This window comes from Protopterus annectens, chromosome 2.part2 (assembly GCF_019279795.1).
Source record: "Protopterus annectens isolate FY-2018-M chromosome 2.part2, PAN1.0, whole genome shotgun sequence".
Lineage (NCBI taxonomy): Eukaryota > Metazoa > Chordata > Ceratodontiformes > Protopteridae > Protopterus > Protopterus annectens.
In genome coordinates, this window is record NC_056730.1 from 503,603,770 (window position 1) to 503,617,171 (window position 13,402).

The following is a 13,402-nucleotide window of genomic DNA, read 5'->3' on the forward strand; positions in this document are numbered from 1 at the left end:
AAAATAAAATAAAAGGTTTATTATAATCTGGTAACCCCCAAAGCTGGGACAGTAGCTAAAGCTTGATTCAAGTTCTGAAATGAATTTTCCTCTTCACTATTCCAAAGGAGATACTCTGGTGTAGTCTGCTTTAAAAGATTTGTCAAAGGTTTGGCAATTTCTGTGTAGTTAGGGATCCACTGTCTACAGTATCCTGTCATACATAGGAAAGACCTAAGCTGTCTCTGTGTAGTCAGATGTGGGGCCTTCGATATTGCATCATTATGAGATGGCAACACTTGCCTGCTACCCTGGGATATTAAATATCCTAGATAACATACCTGAGATTACCACAGTTGTAGTTTTTCTCTAGACATTTTGTGTCCCTTTTCTGCAAGGATAGTCAAAAGATGCAAGGTATCCTGCTGACATTGCTGAAAGGAGTCTGATGCTATTAGTAAATCATCTACAGATTGTACTAACACAGACCCACCCAGAAATATCACATTCTCCAAATCTTGTTTTAGAATTTGAGAAAATAATGAAGGAGATTCAGAATATCCTTGTGGCAACTGTCCACATATATTGCTGTCCCTGGTAAGTAAAAGCAAACATAAACTGACTGTCAGGGTGAACAGGTATAATAAATAATGATGAACATAAATCTATCACAGAAAAGTAACTAGCTGTAGGTGGTATGCAACTCAGTATTGTTGCTGGATTTGGAACAACAGGAAAAGTAGGTAGTACTGCATTATTTATAGCCCTCAAGTCTTGTACAAATCTATAAGTATCCTTTCCTGGCTTTTTCACTGGAAAAATAGGAGTATTACAAGGGTTTTATGTTCTGAGGAAGGCTTATTTGCCAAAAGCGCTTATCGGAAGACTGAGGACTGCTTATTTTATGTTATATTCTTTTTATTAAAGTTTTGATTTTACTATTAAGTTTTACTGCCGTGGTGGACATCAGGAGTTTTTAGTAGTGTAGGCATGCATATCAGTTATTTGTTACATTACAAAAGTTTGTGAAGAATGTAACATGACATGTTATAGCAGAAGATTGTTGCATCACTTTCTAGCAAGGTCAGGGCTTTGAAATTTGTAGCCCACAAATGTGTTAAGCATGTGATATATAACTGGCCACCTCTAACCAAGTGGACATCAAATAACTATTTTACCCATTTGTACTGGAAAAGTGTGCATTACATGGTTAATACTGTGATGTACTGCTCAGTTACATGACTGTTGTTCTCCTTACATGATCTGCACACTATCTTTCATTTCCTTTACCTTTTTAAAGGGATATATTTACTTGTGGGTACTAATATGGAGCTTAAATCTTTTATTTATTGTATACATTGATGTTGGTTTTGACATGGAGGACAAAACCAGTAGGTATACTTTATAACTTTCAAGTAGGCAGTACAGTTCAATAATTTTCACTCACTTCTTTAGTGTCAGGTTTGCCATCATGTATTCTGCTCCACCACCCCTCTGTGCCAATAACATATGACTGTGCACTGGCCTTTGCACATTTTTAATATAGTTAGGGTTCCATGTATGTGTGTGTGAAATAATAACATGCTTGATATATATTATTGTGAAAAGTCCATAGGTGGACATTGTGGACATCACTGTCATAGAGTATTACTGGCATTACTGGCATTACTGTACACAGGACAAATGTCTCATCTTAGGGACATAAAACTACTTACATATGAAACTTGGCAGTTATTTTTTTTTCAAACAGGTTCCATACTTACCTTGAGGTCTCAGATGAGGGTGTAACTGATTGCATATTTACTATAGTGTTTCCATGTCATGTCTACCTGGTTTTGTGTCATGCAGAGCATATGTAAGTCAAACAGGATATAAAACATTTTTCTCCTTGCTAGAGGTCTGGCAACAGTAGCATCGACTTTAATTAAAGCCTGCTGCACATACAGCTTTCTAATGGCAGCAGAAAATACTAACGTTTTTTAAGTGTAATTGTAGCTGTAATCCAAAGAGTTTTGGACTTCAGGGCAAATGGCGGCACTTAGTGAACACAATTGCTTTATATCTTCATGAATAGCTCTGCCATGCCAGAATGGTTAAGTATCATGTAATTTAGCTACTTATGCTGTCAGGAGCATACTCTGCCTTTTATCTTTGTTTTGGGATCTATAATGAATACCAAATAGCACAATATCATGTAAGTGATGTGCTGTGTACATGATAGCTGCACTTAGTGAAGCCCTTAGTGAATCTGGACCATTATTGGCTGGATGGCTTTTTGTATATCCAAATCAATTGCAAGAGCTTCACTATTGCTCATTTCTCATGATAATCTCATGACGAAGCTCATTGCTGACAGGATCCTTAAATGTCATAATGTCACATTGTCATCACTTCTCATTGTTTCTAGTTACTGTGAATCTTAAAATAAATATAAATGTAAGGTATTTAACAAGGTTTATGTCGTAAAATTTCTAATCAAATTGATGAATTCCAGAGACAGGAATCTTACATAAATGAAATTCACCTCCAACAAAAAAAAAAAAACTACCATTTTGAACACACAAATGTGAAACCCCCAAAAATGGAAAATACACTAAATACACAGCAGCAGTAAAATTAAAATTAGTTCTAGCCAGAACCCCATGTGGAGAGACTTTGTCCACCACAGTTCATTACTTGCATAGATTGGGTCTGTCAGTTCATGTACAGGATTACAGCTGTCAGGTTTTAATGAACTGCTTTCTGTTTTTTTTTCCCTCAGTGTACTTTTGCCTTCTGCATGACTATAAGCTAGTCACTTAACCAGAACTGCTCTGGGGCATTTGGAACTTAGGATAGGCTTCTCAATGGTCTTCTGACTGCATACCTAGGAATTACCGTTGAACTCTGGAACCAATGTACTAATCCCACAGTCATACAACCATGGGAAAATCCACAAGTCCTTGAACACTAACATTCACTGACAAGTTCATAGATGGGTACTAGGCTAACAATCACTGGGGCCTTTTTAAACCTACCCATGCATCCAAAATCTCTGACATGTTCTGATACCATTGGTATTCTAAACATGGGCTTGGGATATGGCACGTTTACAAGAACATTTACAAGCAGGAGCCTGAGAAATGAACCATTTACAGGCTGTCTGTGTCCATTAGAGACATAGGTGCCAAACCAGGGGTGAATGTCCAGTTCCCCAACCAGTTTTCTAAGTTACACTTGAATGAGTTTAGGGTGGAACTCTGCTTCACATACATGAATGGGGAGCCTGCTCCAGAGAAGGGGTAGTCTATGGGATATATAACTGTGCCCAGGAGGTCCTATTTATATCTCAAGCAAGGTTTAAGTTATTAGAGTGAGTAATTCTAGTGATGTTTGTTTTATGGATATGAAGGAGGTCCATCAGAGTGGGGTCCAGCGATGCATTACATGCCCAGCATAGATTTCCTGTAAACAGCCTATAAGAGACAGAATACAGTGATCTGACTTTGAGAAGGCCTGCATAGCACATTCTATTTATGCCCTACATTCTTTTAGTGAAGAACTTCTTTGGATATTCCAGTTGTTGGATGTGCCTGGTTAGGATTATAATAAAAGAGTAATTGTACTCAAATTAGGTCTGATAAATATCAAATACAGTGGAATAAGGGCCTCCTTGGACCTAGATGTCATACCTTTTTTTATAATTTGTACAATATAGAATGATTTTCGCACTGCCATAGACTTGTGATGGTCAAAGGCTAGATTGCCATCTACATGTGTCCCCAATGTCTTGACTTCTGGGTCCGCTCATAGGTGTATGTTGTCAATATGGAGTTTCCAGGAGTGGCCAACTTCCAGAAGGATGCTATTTTACATTTCTTGGTACTGCATTTTAGTTTATGTTTCTGACATCTGTTATTTGTTTGCATCTGCCCTTCGTGGAGAACATTAGTGACAGTCAGGGATTCTATTACTACTCCTAATTTGTAATCATCTGCAAAGCTGGTCATTCAGAGGCCCTTGACATTGGCCTTGCCTTTAGAGAAGTAGATGCCAAAAATGAGCAGTTCTAGGAGCAATCTCTGAGGGGCTGTTCTGTTGACTGGCCTCTTTGTAGAGGTGGCATTCCCAATTATAATTTACTGGTTCCTGTATGTGAGCCAGCTGGCTATCCTCTGAGTGACATATGGGTTTATTCCTAACCTCTTGAGTTTGTCAACAATGCACAAGTGGGGTATTCTGTGAAATGCCTTGGCCAAGTCAAGGTAGGCAGTAACTGACAAGCCCTACATTTTTGACTAATAAGCTAGATATTTATTCATTTAATTAGTTATTTTTATTTTTTAAAGGTGCAGTCTGGCTTGGCAAAGGAAAAAAAATATCAGTGGCTCATGGAGAAAGAGTCCATAAAACTTTTAAAATATTGCACAAAATAAATTATTTACAATTAATCCCAGAGCATTCAGAACAAAACCTTCAAACCACAGGATTCACAGATTTAGGTTTTATCTCATTCAAACCTATAATGCCTTTTTTTATACTTCCAGTTCGTACCCATACCTCTTTATTGTGTCCAGAACTTTTTTTTAGTCTGGCTTCTTTAACTATATGACTTATCAGCTAATAATAGGTAGTATTAGAAAGGACAAGGAGTTTTTAACAAAATGACACCAAGACTGTTAGTCTAGAATGTCCTGCAGTGAAGAAATTAATCATTGCTGCTTATGTCATTTTTTCATAATTATATACATATTTTCTTAACTGAGAGACCTACATTTTATTGAGGTGCATGGTGTGAAATGCTAGTGAGTAAGGCAGGGCAGTTCACTGAAAATGTTGGTTTATATCACACTATACTGGAAACATTGTTAGTTGTTAGTAATTATGACAATAAGCAATATTTCCATAGGTACTTAATGCTTCAAAAACAAGTGACTTACAAACTGTTGCATGCCATTAGAAGAAACCTTAGGTTCTGTTGAACAAAACCATGTTTGATATTTATGCTGTAAGTTGCACATCTTAAGAGATATCCAGTATTATTTGTATTGCTAATTATACAATTAAACATATGTTTCCATATTTCTGTAAATATCTCAAACATATACTTACAGAGGATTTTTTGTTGTTATGCAAAAGCTTATGTCTGGTTAACAAAAATGTTCAAACAATATATGTCTTTATTTTATAGTTTTCAAGATATTAAAATTTGTTTGTAAAAGTTGATAAAAAGTATTTGGGGTTTGTGTGTGTTACAATATATTACAGTGTTTATGGAAAAAAACTATGCACTGGCTATTATCACTATAAAGAATACTTCTTACTAATAACTGTTATTTATCCACTTTTAATAAATTCTATTGTTCACAATATATTTTCATTTAGTTTGTCTTATGCTTTTTAAGTTTATTTTTCAGAAAATGCCAGGAATACAAAATGTGCGTACGCTGTTAGAGGTGTTAAAATCAGTCCATGCTCCATGTTCATGTTTTCTTACAATTTGCTCCTAGCAGTGCTACAATGTTTTTCATAACTGGCATGAATTTAGTTACAGTTGAGGTAATTTAATACTGGACCATATGCATTGCCCTTAGATGTTATGATGCATATTTGTGCCATTGTGCAGGGAATGTGAAGACACTTGGTTTAATGCTTCTTTACTGCTGCACTGCAAACATGAAATCAACAAATCACACAAATATAACATATGACAGTCACACAGAACAGGAAATAAAGTAGCTCAAATCAAGAGCAGCACAACTCAGTCTGTATAACTAAACTCTAATGTTTCTAAAGACATGCAGATAGATACATTTTAATAAGGGTCACAAAAGCGTAAACTAAATATCAGTCTCCTGATCCTTGGGGGCCAGTACATACAGTGAAGTGAGAAAAGTGTGTCTGCAGATCAACAGACAAGCTTTACTTTCAGCTTCCAGCAGACCAGTAGGACAGCCCAGGTTACAGTGCTGAATTAAATTTGTTGAATAAGTAGTGGTATATTCAAGAACAGGATATATTACAGCATCACTTAAAGGAGAACTACCAGTATGCTTGAGACTAACGGAACTCCTTGATATTTAATGCCAGTTGCTGCGAAAAATAGCTGTGCAGTAACACCAAATAAAATGAGAGGATCATGGAAAATAGAACAGCTGTTCTGTAGCACCAAAGAAAAACAAGGGGATTGTGATTAAAATGCATTTATATCTGCAGCAACAACACTGAAGTAACATTTGGGAATGCCATGATGGTGTAACACAGGAGTGTCAGCACACCCCTAGATGCCCAAGGTAAGCACTCTAAACATAGGAATTTTCAAATAGTGGTTGAGGCCTAAATTAGGCAGCATGTTAAAAATCAGTAGAGCAATCCAACCCCCCCTCCAAGAAAAACATAAACACATGCACCAGTGTCATTATATCTTATTGAGGAACCAACAGAAAAAGTACATATTGAATGTTAAATTGACAACTGTTGCACATTGTTTTGTAACTATGTATTGAGTTCAAGATGCAGGCATCCCCAGAAAAGAAGCATACATTGTGCACAACATATTTAGATAGAAAGGATGGTAAGATTTAGAAATGATATTAATTTTTACTTGTTCTCTGATAATATCACATTCTGGCAAAGTATTTAAATATACCAAATTCATCCTTCTCCAGTGAACCTTTATTTAACCTGAACTGCTTTCTGTTCATAGCTCGTCATAACACATCTGCACCAGGAAGCCAGGAAGATGGTGGATGGCTAATAACCAATGGATGTCAAAGCAGCAGAAATCATGAATTGATCTGTAAAATTATAAAATATGTTACTGGATGGCATTTATCCATTTTTGTTCCTTCTGTGTACACTTTAGTGCTGGTTGTGGGCCTACCACTAAATTTCTTCATGATTCTAGCATTGGTGTTTAGAATTAAGTTGAATAAACCTTCTCAGGTCTATATATTTAATCTGGCCATTTCTGATTTGTTGTTTACCTTCTCACTTCCTCTTAAAATAGTTTATTACTTTTCTGGTAGCCACTGGCCTTTTGGTTCTGTAATGTGTCAAATTGTGTCAGCTGCATATTATTGTAACATGTATTGTTCAATCTTATTGATAACAGGTATAGCAGTGGACAAGTTCTTAGCTGTAGTATATCCTTTAAATTCTCTGTCATGGCGTAGATGTAGCTATGCATATGCTATTTGCTGTACCATATGGATTATTGCAATTGCTGGCACTATCCCTCTGCTCCCTAAGGAACAGACCTTTGAAATAGCAGAACATAATATTACAACCTGCCATGATGTGTCTTCCTCTGAGCTGCAACAGTTTTATCAATATTACTTTCAGGTCTTGTGTTCTGCTTTCTTTTTTGTGCCTCTGATTGTTAATTTGGTTTCTTACATTTGTGTTATAAGGATCCTTTCTAGGAAAAATAATGTAAACAGAACTAAGAAAACAAAAGCTATTTTCTTGTCTGCAACAGTATTCATTGTTTTTATTGTATGCTTTCTACCAACAAATATTTTATTATGTGTTCATTATCTACAAAATAATAGTATGCATGGAGATTCAGTCTACTTTTATTATCTTCTTTCTGTTTGTATCAGCAGTTTGAACTGCTGCTTTGATCCACTAATTTATTACTTTGCCTCCTCTGAGTGTCAGAAACTAGTTCAGAACTATTTAAGTTGTAAAAATCATAAACCATCTGATACCAGTAAGCAAAACACAGAGTGCCTTGTTGTCTAAGGATTTCTGCTCTATATTCAAATTCTAAAATATATAGCTCTGATTTGTTTTCTGTATCATGTAAACTATGTCAAGAAGTACAAATTATATTCCTATACTGTGACAACTGCAGCTGTAGTATCTTTTGGCTAAAGGAACTGTTGAAACCTACAATGAAAATATTCTCCCTAACAGTACTGTAAAAATAGCATACTCTGCTATAAAGCAGAATATAAACACTTTTCAAAAACTGAGTTAAGACAGTATTTCATCATTAATAAAGCACAATGCAGTTGACCCAGAAATTTACTTTTGTCATTCATTACCAAGCTACGTGTATTTGCTTGTTTTTTTTGTATGTTTTTGTTTACTAACATTGCAAATGAGTTAGTCTAAGGACTGTTTTCAGCAATGACTCAGGCAATACCAAAATACAAAACAGTTATTAATGCAGACTGAGGCAGAGCACAAGAAACATAGGCTATACCATTGCTGTACATATAAGGCACACAAGTTCATTTGTGACCCACATTTTCCTGTTTATGATTGTGGGGGACCAGTGTCTATTAGAAGTAAATCTGAATAGGATGCCAGTGTACTACAGGATATATAATCAAATGAAAATAAAAGTAAAAATGCAGTCACATACTCTTTTCAGTTAGTGAATGAAGGGATTGTATTGGGGATTCATTATGAGCATAAGCATGTTGTACAGAAGCTAACACGATTGATCCTGTCAGTGTGATGAGCAGCACTGCTAATCAAATATGCTGTCAGTGTGATGAGCAGCATTGCTAATCAAATATACAAGAAGCCAAGGCACATAGCATGATGAAGAGCCTCACTTTGAGTCCACAGTACAGGCGTGTGACCACATCATGGTAAGCAAGTGCACAATTTATCTGTGTGCACCATGTAAACAAAAGAGTGGGCATGACAAATCAGAGAATCAGAATCACGTCCACATGCATTCAGCAGAATCAGGTATGTAAATCAGGAATACATGAACAAGAAAAGGTCTAAAAACAAACAAATGAACAATGAAGTATGATGGCGTGCAGTTCATTGATTAAAATCATGGAGATATTGAACATTAATGTCAATGTGATTAACATTAAAAGACAGTCAAATGTTCAGCTGAAAAAGTATTGAAGGGCAATATGGCCATTTAAGACTTCTTGAATTACACACTGGCACAACTCTCAACCTCCCAATGCAGGAATACTAGGCAAACACACAGATAATGTGGAGACAAATGCAAAAAATTGGGAAAATTTTGAACATAATGCTCCTATACATTGCAAAAGTGGATACAATAACAACTGTGGCAGCAGCATGCATTTTCTTGCATTTTCTGAAGGCTATGAAATGAGACACTGAAAACATCTGTCATTAGTGACTGCAATTCTTAAGAATATGGCAGACAAACAGAAATGTCATGAGGGACAGCATATAACTTATTATGATGCATAAACTGGACAAGCTGTGAAAATCATAACAGGTAAGACTTATGTACACAGTAGATGTGGGATGTACCAATAAACCTGTACTGTGATGGAACAACACATACATACTTAACAACAACAGAATGAGCACCATATACCCATAGTATTTCACAAAGGTGGGTAGAAATGAAAGATAGTTTGTGGCATAGTGGGTCAGTGCATCACTGCAGTCTACATGCCAGTACATCCACCTTGTAATGCTGATGTGAGACACAGCACTTGGCATAGCGCAAGAGTCATAAGGACACAAAAATTAAAATTTCTCACACTTGCAAGCTGATTGCAATAAATAAGAGCAAGTAATAAACTTCAGGGAAAGAAAACTTGGAACTGCCACATGACACATTTACCATACACACATACATACGTACACCTTAACAAGGTAATAAGTGAAACAATCAAGATGCAAGTCCCCCAGACCACAGCACACATCCTCACAGATATGCACAGATCACTTACATAACCATTATGACACATATCCCCAACTGGCTATCACATCTGTGACATAAGCCTCCACGTAAATAAATTATGATAAGGAAAGACAGGATAGCCAACAATGAGGGAAATGTTAACAAATGAGGCTAGTATAAAAGACAAATTTAGGGATGGCAATGACCCCGTGCAGATGTTGCTAACAGTGTGCAAACCACTGGAGCAGCAGGGAATGTTTACAAAAGCAATGGGAGTAGAAGTGAGTCTAATAACACATTACTACTGTATGGAGCATTTGATATCAGGCAAACAAAATGCACATATTTGTGTTTGAAGATATAACTCTGTTGGATTATATATTCCCAAGAACAGGATATTATCAAGTCATGCTAACAGACTAATCAAGAGAGAAGTGGCTGCCAAATAAATTTCAGGGGAATAGAAAGCTGATGTCAGTCAAACAAAATGCACTTGCCTGTTATCAAAATGATTACCTTTGGCATTAATAATACAAATTCATGGAAACAAGTATAATACAGCACATTTACAGAATGTGACGTGTGCAGGGAAAATATGTATAAGACAGGTGAGAAGTGAAAACCAGCAACTAGTGTATGAAAGTGTGCAATGAGATATGGAATCTGTCAGATGGACACAGCACACTAAAATATTTTTATGTTTACATGTTATTATTACTATGTGATAGTGACAATTGTCAATATTCGACTAGTGAGATTGTTCAGCATGGATTCTAGCCCTGCCTCTTAAATCACATTGCCAGGAGCAGTACACTAAGTAATGATGCCACAGCACAAGATGCAAACTCTTTTCAGAAATCACACATATGGAGGAAGTTCAATAGCAGTCTGTGTGTGAATGAAAATATGGCCATGGTTATAACTGAACGCCACACATAGGGAAGCAAACCATATTTAAGTGGAATTTGTCACAATGTATCTGTACATCATTGTCTATCACCAATTGTTTTATACAATGCTACAATGCACACTAGATGGGATTTGAAACCCTGCATATGTACCTCACCTTGCAAAATCAAAAGCCTTTAGGAACTATTCCAAAGTTAACCTCTCTCTACTAAGCAACACCTTGGCTAAATTCCAAGCATACCAAAAATCAGTAAACACCATTGCATATGCTGAGTTACTTACAAAGTCTCTGCACAGCCATATTGACAGCTGTACAGACTGAAATATGCCCAATTGTATTAATAATAATAATACAAACTAAAATGACAAGCAACTCTGGTAGAATCATATCAATCAGTTATACAAAAAAAGAAATAAATATTGTCCAAGCATAGAAGGAACAAAGCCCAACATACTAATCCCCCTGACCAATCTAAGCAGGCAGAAAAGAGGGTTAATTAATACTTCAAAGGATAAATTTGAAGAAAAAAAAATCTAGCTTCTTAGGTAAAGGACAACCACAAAGCTTTTTACAGCTATGTACATAATCTCAAGGAAGATGTGCAGCAATGCACAAAACTTATTGTAAATGGCATCACCCACACTGAGCCAGAGGCCACTGACAACCTTTTGGCTGATAGATTTAACTCAAATTTCTACCCCCATGCCTGATAGTCCAAAGAAAATATCACATATCACAATCCTCACCAACCATTGCTAGGGAACAGGTCTTCAATGCACCTTCCAAGGCCAAAAACACTGCATCAATGGGCCATGATAACATGCTTACTAAACAGCATTAAACATGATCTCTCTGGTCCAAGTGAATCACTTTTGAATGGAGCCTGCACTCAGATTTTATGCCCAAGGAATGGAAGATGGCTGCAGTCATTCCAATGCACAAATGAGGTTCAGCCACTTATCTAAGTAACTACAGGTCAATAACTCTGACCAGTCTCATATATAAAGCCATAGAAAGAATCGTCATGGATATGATAAATGAGGACATAAATAGGTAACCTGCAAATGCTGGACCCATCACAACTTGGCTTTGATAAAGGAAGGTCATGACTATTAAATCTGGTGTACTTCTTTGAGAGGGCCATCAAAGCAATGGATGAGGGCAAAACTGTGCACACAGCTTACCCTTACCTGAGCAAGGCTTTTGATGTAATATCTCATTCAGGCATTATACACAAGCTGACTAAATTAGGTATAAACTTTTTTATCACCCACTGGATAGCCAACTAGATCACTGATAGGACCCTGGAGATCAAAATAGGTGAGACTACCTCAACCAAGAGGCTGGTGAGTAGTGGAGTCCCCTAGCACTCAGTCCTGGGTCTGCTCCTTTTTGGCATATATTTTTTTAAGAGGAAGCAAATGCTAAAAGTTTATGGCTAAGTTTGCAGATGATTGCAAGCTGGTGGTTATCATTTACTCCCTTGCAGACACTAGCTTTCATCAAGAAAGCCTAAGTCTGACTAACAACTGATACCAAAGCCATGTTCTTAAACTGAGTGCTAAGAAATGCATAATTGTACCCTTTAGGAAGTTAACCATGCTAACTAATTACCATGCCCCTAAGAATCGACCTTGGGTTCGGGGATCTGGTACACATGCAAACAGTAGCCTTACCTTCAACCACCACATGGCCACAGTGGAGAGGAAATCATTTTATGTTGCACAACTTGTAAGTAAGGGCATAGCATCTAGTTACAGAGAGGTCATTACCCAGCTGTACTCTGCCCTTATCAGACCAATCGTAGAGTGCAATTCTCCCTTTTGTATGTACCTGACCAGGCATATGCAGTCACTAAAGCAAACTCAAAAGTTCCTTACAAAACAAATACAAGGTGTAACAAACCTGCCTTATGCAGACTGCCTTAAACCCCATTCCCTCTACCCAGTCTCCTATAGATTGCTGAGGGATGATCTATTCCTTGCTTACAAGGCATCCCCACGTGCAGCACTTATGAATCTCCTGCATATTCATAAGTCAAATAGTACCATAAGTACAAGATCTAAGGACCTGAATTTCATCTACAACTTAAACAGAATATGCTGGAGAGACAGATATGTGTGCCAGAGACTTCTCGGTAGTGGAGCAAGCTTCTCATCCATGTGAAGCTGAGCTTGTCTATTACCCAATTTAAGTACAACCTAGACTAGTGAATGTGGAACAGGAAATTTACACTGGGCCTGACATCCCTTTTCCTTATGGACAGAGGTAGCTTATAAATGCCTGCCCTTCAATGTCCTATTTGGATACAGGATATTGTTATTTTTTCAGGAAAACTTGGCTAGGCTTAGAAAGGTTGCCAGATCAGTAACAAGCTATGAATTAGCTACTGATGCCACAGAACTATTTGTACAGCACTTGTGAGAAAATCCATATTTGTTGCAGCACTATTCACTTGTTTTTAGGATGCCGTATTTGTACAACACTTGTGAGAAAATGCATATTTGTAATAGCATCGTTCACCTGTTTGTAGGGTGCCAATAGTTTGAGTGACATTATGTGACAATATTGTGGCAAACTGACAAAGGAAATTAGCATTATGCATTAGACAACAATAATTGGTGGATCACAAAACTCAACATACCTAAGAGTCAATTAGGACATAACATCAGGATTAGTGTAACCTGTGGAAAATGTGATAGTTGATATAATGAGTCTGTACATCCCAACATCATTCTTGTCATCCTCTGCACATCATCTCTAACCTTCATTATGTGAAGGTCAGCAGTGTTATGTGTCCAAAGGAAAATTCTCAGTGTTTTTTGCCATAGAATGAGAAATGAGAGTTAATAACTCCCATGATTGAATAGCAGTGGTGCTTTGTGGTAACAGTC

The 13,402-nt window shown here is 36.9% G+C and overlaps 1 protein-coding gene across 1 annotated transcript in view; it reads left to right on the plus strand.

Moving 5' to 3' along the window:
- The window catches only part of LOC122795963 (proteinase-activated receptor 1-like), a 120,977-nt gene extending 112,997 nt beyond the window's left edge, over positions 1-7,980 (plus strand). Inside the window, exon 2 of the mRNA XM_044064444.1 lies at positions 6,665-7,980. Within this exon, the coding sequence (XP_043920379.1) occupies positions 6,665-7,704 (1,040 nt within the window). The 3' untranslated portion in view covers positions 7,705-7,980. The remainder of the gene's footprint in view (positions 1-6,664) is intronic.
- The last annotated feature ends 5,422 nt before the right edge of the window (positions 7,981-13,402 follow it).